Below are 12,812 nucleotides of genomic sequence, written 5' to 3'. Positions count from 1 at the left end.
AAATATTGCGGTCACTATCAGACTATTAAACATCTGATGCTTGACTGTCAAAAATTTGCAACCATTAGGGGAAATAGTTTTGACAGAAGAGGCAACATAAGATCTTGGTGCAGGACTAATAAACAGTGGCAAATTATTAAAGACATCATTAAACGCACCCTGGAGGACGCACTCGCCCCTGACGACATTTTGGATCCGCTCTACACGAACTAAACTCAATCCCGGTTGTTGGGCTGCCCGCCTGTACGCTTCCCGTAATTTTGACAATGTTTTGTTGTTTTATCTATCTTATTCGCTTTTTAATTCTGTTTTAATCTATTTATTCATTATATTGTGCTTTTTAATTGGCTTATTTACATTGCCTTTCCTTGCTTTGCAAATTTTAGCGTCGCCTTTTAATTGTATTCGATAATTGCTTGTTTTACCACTTTACATTTTTACGGGAGGTCCCGTCGGCTTCGGCACTATAAGGCGGGACTCTCGGAGCACTTTAATTGTTTTACTGCTGTTGTCATCAGACTCTGTAATGTTTTCGTATTTTTGCACTTTTTGTATTTTATGCACTTTTCTGTTTTTATTGATTTTAATAAACATTTACCCGTATGCCCTAAATTGGGACAGGTCGGGGTAAATATTTCATCAAAGAATGAACCTAATTTACAAATACAGAAAAGGACAAAAAGGAAAATTAACAATTAACATTAAAACATTAACACAAAATGGGAAAGAGCCAAAAGCAGCTAAAACCAAATTTGCTTTGTTTTAATTTAGTTATTTAAAAAAACAGCTAAAGCAGGAAGATGCCATAAAAAGCAATAAAAATAAAAGATATGTGTATTGGTAAGACAGCACTTCATCAGGGAACACACTGCCTGCCAACACACAGGAGCCTTTCTGTTGCCAGTGGAAAAACCAAAACTGACAGTGCCCCGAGGCCCCATAATGGAGAGACAAATATGAGAAAATTATTATAAGAATTGAAAAGCACAGAAAAATACTGAACCAGCAAACACAACTTAAAAGTACACATAGTAAGACTTAAATGAAACGCTCACTTACAAATAAAGATAGTTATAGTTATAGTTAGATATAATATTTACAGAAGTCAAGCTACTTTCTCTTGGTAAAATGCGCAGTATTGGTGCAGCTGTAATCGTCAGCAAACTTACTCATATTTGCATATTTGGTACCTATTGAAATAAACAAATTACCATGATTCCAGTAGTAATTGTGACCAAAATTAAGAGTCATTGGTGCCTGTAATAGTAGGGCGACTTAGCACGTTCCCCTGTAACGAATAAGTACTTTTTCTGCATTACTTTACTTTATTATTAGTTCATAGCTTTTTATTTCATTATTATTTCAATTTAGACCAATTACCAAACTTAATCAAGCATCAATCACCTGAGTGATAGTTTGCTCATTTTTTACGGTTTCCCAAAAACGAATTAGTAACATTTCTCTTATCAAAGAATGAACCAACCCGCAAACCTCTTATAACCAAAACAGGGCACCACGTTATCATTATAGTAAATTAAATTGGATTACTCTCAAAATCGGCCTAACAAACATACCACAGCAATATGACCCTAATACAATAAACGATAAAACGGAACTGGAAAAGTTTTCATCACTGACGTCACGAGTGATATCGCAGCGATTTGTGGAAGGGCAACCCGCAAATCTAACGGACTGACGAACTAGCGATAGCTAGAAAAAGAGTGAGAGCCATGAGGCGGAGGTACCAAAAATGCACGGAGGCTGCTAGAAGTTGATTATAAATCAAACTTAGCAAAATAGAGAAAGCTGATTAGACTTCGAAAAAGAATAGGGGTCAAGAAATATGTCGAAAGTTTCACAACAGAGTCGGCTTTTGGGAAGCCATGTAAGATTGCATAAAACTTGAACATCAGATCACAAGGAAATATCCTTACCGTCACTAGTGATGGGAACGAAACTTCCGACTTCAAGACCTCAATTATTAACATTCTGAACCATCATTTTCCAATGATACATAATCCAAAAGTTGATATCAGACTCAGTGGTACTGATGAGGACGAATTCACTGTACCTGAAATTGAACATCAGATGTCTTAAACCTAACAAATCTCCTGGTCCTGACTGCTTTCCAGCTGAGGTGTACAGAGAATTATACTACTGCAATAAATCTTGGTTTAGAGCAATCCTCAACAAATGCTTTCAACTAAGAATTTTCCCCTCATGTTGGAAAACCGCCCTGGTATGCCTTATCCCCAAACAGGGAAAGGACCCCCGACTAACACAGAGCTATCGACCTATCTCCCTGCTCTCCACCTGGGGTGAGATTTTAGACAAACTATTAACAGAACGTCTAGTATATTTCCTGGAATTCAACAATAAGCTAAACCCCAACCAATATGGCTTCAGGAGAGGCAGGGGGACAGAAGAGGCCTTAGGTGCAGTGGTTGACTTTGTAGATCAGGCTAAAAGTGAGGGGAAACATGCCGTGGGGATAGCTTTGAACTTCGAGAATGCTTTAAATACAGCTAATTGGCAAGTCCTGAAGCACTGCCTGAATAACCTTGGGCTCAGTGATTCGGTGTTGGCCCTTGTTTACGATTTCCTTAACAACAGACATGTCTGCTATTATTTTAGTGATCAATTTGTTATTTTACCAACTAATATTGGTGTTCCACAGGGATCATCACTGGGGCCAATTTTATGGCTAATTTTAATTGATTCTCTTGCAACCAGCTTTGATTTTAACGATTGCAAACTACTGAACTTTGCTGATGACGTCTTCCTTTTAATGAAGCACACCATTTTTATCGTCTCGATAAGCTGGGGACCGAAATTATTCAAAATATGGTTAATTGGTCCGGGAGCCACAAATTAAAATTCTCACCCGACAAGACAAAACTTATAACCTTCCCCAAAGACGCGAAATATTTTAAGAGAACACCTCGCTTAAAAATGGAGGGGACCAGGACGGCCTATGTAAGATGCGACAAGACATTGAAATACCTTGGTGTGGTGCTCGATCCTCAGCTGAGCTCGATCCCACACCTGGAGTATCCAAGAACAGATATCATCACGTTCTATGACCTAAAACAGTTCAGTAGAGCCACATGGGTACTTAGTCCGAATATCTTAAAATTGATATACCTGCAGGCTATTGAAAAGAGAATCATTTATGGTGCCTCCGTGTGGTATTAAAATAAAGTTAAAATAAACCAGAAGCTCCTAACTATCCAAAGAATTCCATTGCTCAACATCACTAAATGCTACTCTACAACTAGCACGGAGGCACTACAAATACTTGCAGGAGTCATACCTATTGACTTAAAAATTAGAGCAACTATTTCGATTAAACGACATACCTGGTCACCAGAGGAATTTAACGACAGCGATTATCAAACAGATGAACTTAGAAATTATATCCCTTACTCAGTCCCTGTGTATGACCCTACGAAGTTAAAGATCGTTAGTAGGGGTTTCGGCTCACCGAGGGGCGTTGGCTACGAGTTCTACACTGATGGCAGTAAGAAACAGGTGACCAATGAAAGCACAGGCGCTAATGAAGATCGGGTGGGTTGTGGTTTCTTGGTGAAACTGGATAACCATACTATTTACGAACAGACCGCACGTTTAAATAATGAGTGTAGTATCTACTCCGCCGAACTTACGGCAATCAAATTGGCTACCCTTTGGGCAAACAATAACAATATTGAACAATACACCATCTTTTCTGACTCAAAGTCCTCGTTGCAGGCCCTTGAAAACCCAACCCCAACAGACCCTCTTGTAGAAGAAATTAAGGAAATTGTTCAAAACAAACAATGCTTATTCAATTGGATTAAAGCCCACTCGGGGGAGCCTGGCAACGAGGAAGCAGATATTTTAGCCAAAAAGGGCACCTTATTGGGCGGGGTGGACTTTCACTACACCATAACAAAACCCCAGGTCAAACATAGACAGAGGCAGGTCAGTAGGATTTTATGGCAGGACAGGTGGAGCAGCTCTGCAAACGGGAGACACACACACTATTTGATACCTACAGTTAACGAATGTTTTTTATCCAGCGATTTTTACTTTAATCAGTTCTTAACTTCCCATGGTGTATTTGGCGATCACCAAGCTAGGATGTTTCAAAAATCCTCCGCGTGCAAATATTGCGGTCACTATCAGACTATTAAACATCTGATGCTTGACTGTCAAAAATTTGCAACCATTAGGGGAAATAGTTTTGACAGAAGAGGCGACATAAGATCTTGGTGCAGGACTAATAAACAGTGGCAAATTATTAAAGACATCATTAAACGCACCCTGGAGGACGCACTCGCCCCTGACGACATTTTGGATCCGCTCTACACGAACTAAACTCAATCCCGGTTGCTGGGCTGCCCGCCTGTACGCTTCCCGTAATTTTGACAATGTTTTGTTGTTTTATCTATCTTATTCGCTTTTTAATTCTGTTTTAATCTATTTATTCATTACATTGTGCTTTTTAATTGGCTTATTTACATTGCCTTTCCTTGCTTTGCAAATTTTAGCGTCGCCTTTTAATTGTATTCGATAATTGTTTGTTTTACCACTTTACATCTTTACGGGAGGTCCCGTCGGCTTCGGCACTATAAGGCGGGACTCTCGGAGCACTTTAATTGTTTTACTGCTGTTGTCATCAGACTCTGTAATGTTTTCGTATTTTTGCACTTTTTGTATTTTATGCACTTTTCTGTTTTTATTGATTTTAATAAACATTTACCCGTATGCCCTAAATTGGGACAGGTCGGGGTAAATATTTCATCAAAGAATGAACCTAATTTACAAATACAGAAAAGGACAAAAAGGAAAATTAACAATTAACATTAAAACATTAACACAAAATGGGAAAGAGCCAAAAGCAGCTAAAACCAAATTTGCTTTGTTTTAATTTAGTTATTTAAAAAAACAGCTAAAGCAGGAAGATGCCATAAAAAGCAATAAAAATAAAAGATATGTGTATTGGTAAGACAGCACTTCATCAGGGAACACACTGCCTGCCAACACACAGGAGCCTTTCTGTTGCCAGTGGAAAAACCAAAACTGACAGTGCCCCGAGGCCCCATAATGGAGAGACAAATATGAGAAAATTATTATAAGAATTGAAAAGCACAGAAAAATACTGAACCAGCAAACACAACTTAAAAGTACACATAGTAAGACTTAAAAATGAAACGCTCACTTACAAATAAAGATAGTTATAGTTATGTTGTTGTTGCTAAAATCATCAGTAAGAAAATATTATATTGTGTTATTAATTTTCTTGATAAAGATTTTGAAAGGGGTTGAATATTTCCCAAATGAAGAGAAAATCGGGGTTTCAGTTTTTTTTAGATATTGCAAAACTGTAAAGAAAAGAATTTGCAATTATAATTTCTATAGTAAAAATTTAAAAGATTTAGAGGATATTTGTAAGCAAGAGCATTTTTAAGATTTTGTTAATAATGACTTTAAGCACATTGTCACTGGTGACCTTAACCTAATTAATAATAACGGTTTAAGATTTCTCATGGGACTTGGGACTAAGTTTAGACCAAGAAAGAAATTTCTTGCTTCAATCAGTAATAATTTAGATTGTTTTATTGCAAAACGCTCAAGAAAATTTAATTGACCAGTAAAGGGATTTAGTGAATGGAAATTTTGTGTATTGTATAATTTCAAATTGAATTTTTTGAACAATAATATAAAATACCAGGGTTTTTATTTGAATTCTGATATTATTAAATATATTAAGGAATTGAGATATAATTTTATTATTTGTGTTGCTGATAAAACCTTCAATAATTTTTGCTTTATTTCCAAAAATTTTTTTAAGCATTTAATGAGTCAAGAATATTTTTTTTCCAATGACCGCCTGGGGACCAAGACGTTATTAAATATTTAAATTACGATAATATTAATAATATTCTTACATGTGATTTTGAAAATCTTATCACGAGTATACCTCACAATAATTTAAAGAATATTTGTTTGGAAATTTTTGATAATTATTTGATTAATGAAGACGTTAATAAAAAGGATTGGATAAATTTATGTAATGTAAACATTTTCGAAACATATTTTTTAATGGTATTTGCTTTTACAGACAAATTAAAGGCTTTTCAATGGAAAATTGCTATTCAAGTGCTTTTTCTAATATTTTCTTACATTATTATGAACATAACATAATTTACATTATTATGAACATTACATTTTTGCAACACAATTCATTAATTGGATTTAGATTTATTGATGATTTAATTATTTTTGATTGTAATGATTTTGATTTAATTGTGCATATTTTTTAGATCTTGATACTAAAATTCTCAACAATAAAAATTTCATTGGATTATACGATAAAAGAAGGGATTTTAACTTTAATGTTTTTAATTTAACACATTTTAATCCAAACCTTTACTTTAAGATTGTTAAGAATATTGTGATTAGTTTAAATTTATTTGTAATAATCAAGCAGATTTTCTTTCAGCCATAGGGACTTTCAGGATTACCTAGAGAATAATAATTTTCCTTTTAATTACCTTAATTATGATGTTTTATTTCAAAATATTTTAAAAACGTTCAAATAGTTCGACCGATATTGAAGCCCGCATAAATAAGCAAATTTAGGATTTTTTTTTTCAAAGCAGATGTCAGCACTTTTTTAAAAAAAATTTGCTCATTAAATATCACCGATATCTAACAATTGTCTTGAGAATGTTTCAGCAGATGGATCTTGAAGAATTTGGACGCGCATATTTACTTTTAGTTGAACTTTTTCAACATTACGCCACAGTGGAGATGATTTCAAGCAAGCATTGATCTCATCAGCGTACGTTGAACATGGAATGATATGAAGTGTTTGTCTGAAATCACCTGAAAGGAGTAACAGAGTGCAGCCAATTTTTTTGTCACGGTTTTTTATATCTTTCAATGTTCTGTTCAACGCCTCAAGCGAATGTTTATGTGCCATAGTTTATTCATCCCAGATGATAATTTTACAGTGTTTCAACACTGTGGCCATAGACGATTGCGTTTTTATTTTTTACACTGCATTTGGGTTGTTTTGAATATTTAGTGACAGCTTAAATACTGAATGAGCTGTTCGGCCTGCGTCTAATAAAGCTGCCGCAATGCTAAATGATACAACGGCGAACGCGATGCCATTATTTGATCGTATTTCACCGAGAATTAGAGAAATAATAAATGTTTTGCCAGTTCCACCTAGTGTATCCAAAAAAAATCCACCTTGTCCTGCCGAAACTGCGAGCATAATGCGGTTATAAATGCTCCTTTGTTCCTCATTCATTAGTGGAACATTGCGAGTAACAATCGCTGCAATTTATATCGCATTGTCTTAAAGTTCTCGATTCATGTCAGTGTTTAATAAATCAGATGCACTTCGATTTGGCGAAGGCATACCGAAATGACTGAGGGGCAAGTTGGCAATAATAATGCAAAGATCCCCAATAGCAATCAGTGCTTCATTGTACATAGCATCGCTGAATGCTATCGTTAGATAGTTGCAACGTGTGCGATGTTGATACCATATATCGTCAGTCATCGAATATTTGTGATTATCCCATAACGTTTCTATACTGGCCGGGAAACATGTAGTTAATACTATAGCAAATAGTAGACGAATTTGCTTTGCAGTACAGTTCAATGCTGCTTCAGCAAGCATACATTCCCACTGGTTGTCGTCTTCCAGCAAGCCGAGTGAAAGGCATGCATCTTTATACGTTGGATGCTGATGTCAATCGGCTTTACGTATATCTTGAAAGGACAATGAGCCTGTGACATTAGCCAACAACAGTCGAAAATAAAAGCACGCAGCCTGCCTTGGATTGACTGTAAATACTCTCCTCGTTGCGTTTGATTTGAATAAACCGAGACATGCATCAACTGGTGTACCTTGCTTGCGGGGTGTCCATTTTTTTGTTTGAGCCCATGTGAAATAGTGTGGTACTTCCGAGTAGAGTAATGTCCGCGCAAAGGCACCAAAAGCATCCGCACGATTACGCAATTCAAAAAATTCGCTGAGTGTAGTTTTTGGTGGATTTATAGCTCGGTCAATTGCTGTCTCGTTCGTGAAATATACGCTCTGACCGTTTTCAAGATGGACGGCTAAATGAATAACGGTTGGATCCCGTTCATGAATTGGGAAACCAAAGATACGCCAAACAGCTTCATCGTTGTTATTCACTGGAAGAGCAGTCACATTGGTATTTTCAACTCGAAATACTGCCATATCACTGCCTTTATTCACATACTTGCAAATATATTTGAAGCTCTTCTTTCAAGAGCGAGCATAAGTATTATAGATTAACATGACTTGCTGCAACGTCCAAAAAATGAAAAAATCTTAGTTATAAACCTATTCTCAGACCTACTGAATATACATATAAAATTTCGTCAAATTCGGCCAAGCTGTTTCGGAGGAGTATAAACACTAAATCTATGACAAGAGATTTTTATACATACCTAAGATATAGTTTGTTGAACACAGCTGTCTTTGTTTCTATAAAATAAATTTTAAACAAAAAACTAAATAATTTAGTTACTAGTTTTATTCCCCTTTAAAAAAGTACCCGAAAAACTGTGAGAGATCAGGTAGATAATGGATAAAATAAATAAAAAACTAAAAAGCAAGTTGCGTCAAATTTATGTTTAAAAAAAGTGCTATTTACATCATGCGTTTTTATAACCTTCACTATCGGGTTTACGGGTGTTAAAAATAAAGATAATTTTCAGTGATAATTCATTTTAAAGATATCTTTACAGTAATAAATCAAGTGCAGTTTCTCCTTATTTTTACTCATTATTTTCACTACCGTTTCACTCTCTTATAAATAAATAAATAATCAAAACGTGATTACCACATTTTTTTTTGTAATGTCTAAATTAAAAGTTATATATTAAAATGTAGCATGGAGTGTAAAAGTAAATGTATAGATTAAATGTATTAATGTACCATCTATATTAAAGAAATTATAGTACTAAAAATATATATAAATCCGTCAAGAGATTACCAAAAATTTAGTCTAGTAAAACTTGCAACTTAAAATAATGTGTGTATTTTAATGCATTCTTTTAAATGTAATTCAAGGAAAAAAATTATACTCTAAGAAATTTCCGTAAAATTAAGAGAGTTGACCGTAAATTTGTGCAGCCAGTTCTCTTCAGTTAGAAAAATAATCCCTGTGAAATAGAGCCTCTTAACTTACTCTGGACGGGGCTTGGTGGTTATAGCATCTGGCTAATTATAATTAAATAATAATTTTTAAGCTATTATTTAAGTGCTATTTTATTAGTAGTATGCTTATCTCATTTCTTTAAAGGCTTAAGAAAATATAGACTAAAATTAGACAGGAGAGTGTATCGCACACTTTAATTTTGGTACTACTTGATTTTCACGACGACTGCGATAAATTGAAAACCTAAATTGTAGCCAAACTAAGAATTACGTTTTTACTTTCGGTTCCATTTAGGCTTTGCATTCAAACCGCGTGATATAGTAATTAAATTTTTTCCAATTTAAGCATTGAAAAATTTTTTTTGACGATTTAAAAGTTACCGAGGAGTGGAGAAGATGCTGTTTCGTTTTTCCTGAAAAAAGAGGCACAACCTCGCTATATAATGTACGTAAATGGATACGAAATGAAATTCCACGTAAGGGAAAATTTGAGGAGGTGCAGTGTAAAAATTTTTCAACAAATAAAGAGCCTTTCTTAAGTTAAGAATAAAAGACAAATAATCAGAGCTCGACATCCTTTAGAGTCTTATCTTGCGGAATTGGAGAATTCATAAGAAAGACAAGTCTTTTGATTTAGTATTGAAAGCAATCGTGGAGATATGGAAGGCACAAACTAAATGCGAAAAACTTTAGCTTGAGATTAGAGATAGCGCTTGGCTCAGGAGATAGCGAGTTCGTCTCCCAACGAGGTGAAACGGGTTCGAGTCCCTGCAATGGCTGGTCCATATGAATTCCTCACCCGGCTTGCACCAACCACAATGCTGACACAAAATATCCTCTGCGGTGGATGGATCATGGGTTAGAGTCCCCTTGACGTCAGACAAACCTTGGAAGGTTTTCGTGGTTTTCCTCTGCATGTAATGCAAATTCAGGTTAGTTACATCAAAAAGTCTTCAACAAGGGCAAATTTCTCCCAATACCTGATCCAGAAATTCCCTTGTCTTCTGGATTGGGTTCAAAAGTACAAGGCTACGGAATTGAACGTTTATAGTCGAAGCCCGACATTGATGGGTCCGCTGCTCAACCGATAGTTATGAAATAAAATAAAATTGTAGCTTGTCGTTATTCTTGGCATCATTTTAATAGCGGTCGCCGTGGAAATCAAGTAGTATCTTAATTTTATATAATTGTCTTGGGAAACATCTTTTAAAATCAGAGATTTAATTAAAACTGCATTTATTCTAATAGTTTTTACTTAAAGTCATTTTTTAAAAATGAAGAGGTCTTACACATTAAGCAAGCACTCCCGTAATATTAATTAAATGCTAATTGGATTATAGAGTTCCTGACGATATAGATAAGCGAAAACTTTTTTCACAGTTCAAAGAATTTTTTCTTTCTTTCTGCATTGTTTAGTTTTTCTTTCTTCGACCGTTTCTAAAGATTTAATTATTTTCTTGATTAACACAGAATGAAAGTAAAGCTACTATATATTTGTTTTTCTTGGAACGACTTTAAGAAATATACTTTTTATGATGAGAAAATTGATTAAATGTTTTTACATAATTGAGAGTTCAGTTAGAAGAAGTTTTAAATTATTAAATTACTTGCTTCAAATTGCTTCAAATCTACAAAAATTTATCAGAAAAAAATTTCGATTCGTTTAATAATCCATTTAAAATGCTTAAAACTTTCAAAAAAATCTAACAATAAATTTAGTATTTTACCGAGAATATTTAACATTAAATATCATTAAATTAAACATTATATAATTTATATTTAATGATATTTAACATTAAATTTACCATTAAATTTAGTATATTAATGCTGTATTTTATATGGTATTAACAAGCAGCTTAGAACGTTATATTGAAGTGGAGGTTATTTTCTCAAAGATAATTCGCTTTGCAATCAGGGAAATAAATGGCGAAGAGAAAATAAGCAAAATATACTTTGAATTCAAAAGTAAGAAAATGTTTCGATTGGGTCAATTACTTCTAGAACCTGGAATTAAAATTGATATCATCATAGGTCGATCTAATAGAAATAAAATAATCATTCAACGATTAAAATATACGCGCATGATTAAACGTAATACCCTTCTGAGTTGGAAGGAATGAAACAGTTGGTTGCTGTAGAAAAAAAAAGGTTAATAGGTATCTCACTTACATCGTAGTTTCATACCGAAAACAAGACTGTCTGAGTTCCAATTTCAGCTGAAGGCTGTTTTCAGACACTTGATGGTTGCTGATGGATTCACTGAGCATCACAAGCACATTCTTTAAAGTTAAGGTCTGGATAGCTGGTTGGCCAATCCATAAGACAAATAACGTAATTTTCCAGGAAAACGTCGACCAGACGTGCTCTACGTGGACGCGAGTTGTTATTCAGTGAAATAGAATCAGGGCAAACTGTACCTATGAAAAGGAGAGGCTCCTATACCTCAGCCTATATCCCTTACCATTACATAAGTCACTGTGACTGGTGTGAGAAACAAGGTTGAGGGCTTGGATCCCAATGTTCTCCCTTTTAGTGATGCCATTTAAATAGATGACAATACATCCCTGCATAATCGATTAGTCGACGATATTCTAAAAAGTTCGGTTATATCTCCTTATGGACTAGCCAACCAGATATCCAGACCTTAACTTTAGAGAACGCTCTTTGGACGTGGTGGGGAGAGCGAGTGTAACTCTCAATTCCCTTCCGATAACTAGCCAAGTCCTGAAAATAGTTTTGATGAACGAACATTTGCGTCAGGAACTCTAGTTATAAAGTAGAGTTCCTGACGTAGTAGTTTCCTGCCGGTGCTTTGCTTCCGGCAGGAAACTACCACGTAAAGCCAATATATCTTTAAAATAAACCATATCTCCTAATGAAAATATTAAGCAAGTGTTTTACAATCAAAAATCGGTATTTTAAAAACGTTAATCTTCATAAAACATATTTTTAGAACAACAAAATAGTTATCTTACGCAAGCTTGTTTGCCGTTTTTCTTAAATTTGGTTTAACAGTAATCTTTTTAATGAAGAGTTTCTTTACTTTAAAACTATCGTTTTTGACATGAGATTTTCCAAAATTATTGATTCAATTTATGTAAAACTAATCATGCAATCCGACAAATTCTCTTATTGCAACTTTAAAAATATGAAAGTTTTACTTTATTATCGAACTAATATTTTGAAAAAAATTTGAGCTTAAAGTCGTCTTCCCTCCTGTAAACAAAACTAAATTTTACCAACTCAAAAGACTCTATTGCTTATGTTAATATCTTCACTGCTTATATCACAAGGGGAATCTATCAAATTTGTTGTCAGTTCGATCTTGCATATAAAGGACAAATTGAACGTACCCATAAACTTCGACTTAAAGAACTTGAAAGATATGTCCAAAAACAGGATATTAAACAATTTCCCATCGCCTTACATAAGAGAGAATTCTAATCATACATTTGAGTTTTCTTTTGCTCTTTCTCTTGCAACCTTGACTTCTGAGTATCATACCATATTTTGAAAAATTATGATTTAGTTAATGATCTTTCTAGTATCCCAGTCTTCTCCTGTGCTTTGAAATTTATTCTAATTTAATTACTTCATCTTGCAGCCCTGAGGTTCTCGC

The 12,812-nt window shown here is 34.6% G+C and overlaps 3 protein-coding genes across 3 annotated transcripts in view; 2 read left to right on the top strand and 1 right to left on the bottom strand.

The window, feature by feature from the left end:
• Nucleotides 1-12,812, top strand: part of LOC107439055 (CUB domain-containing protein 2-like) — an 85,183-nt gene that overhangs the window by 4,136 nt on the left and 68,235 nt on the right. The gene's annotated exons all lie outside the window — the stretch shown is intronic.
• Nucleotides 2,953-4,359, top strand: LOC139426712 (uncharacterized). Its single transcript, XM_071186478.1, has 2 exons — nt 2,953-3,188; nt 3,279-4,359. The coding sequence occupies exons 1-2, from the start codon at nt 2,953-2,955 to the stop codon at nt 4,357-4,359; spliced, it is 1,317 nt and encodes a 438-aa protein (XP_071042579.1).
• Nucleotides 7,754-8,248, bottom strand: LOC122270330 (uncharacterized). The gene has a single exon (XM_043047287.1). It carries the CDS (start codon nt 8,246-8,248, stop codon nt 7,754-7,756), a length of 495 nt encoding a protein of 164 aa, XP_042903221.1.

The sequence above is a fragment of the Parasteatoda tepidariorum genome, chromosome 10 (genome assembly GCF_043381705.1).
Source record: "Parasteatoda tepidariorum isolate YZ-2023 chromosome 10, CAS_Ptep_4.0, whole genome shotgun sequence".
Taxonomy (NCBI): domain Eukaryota; kingdom Metazoa; phylum Arthropoda; class Arachnida; order Araneae; family Theridiidae; genus Parasteatoda; species Parasteatoda tepidariorum.
Note: the sequence above shows the minus strand (reverse complement) of the source record. Positions and strands in the feature narration are given on the sequence as shown.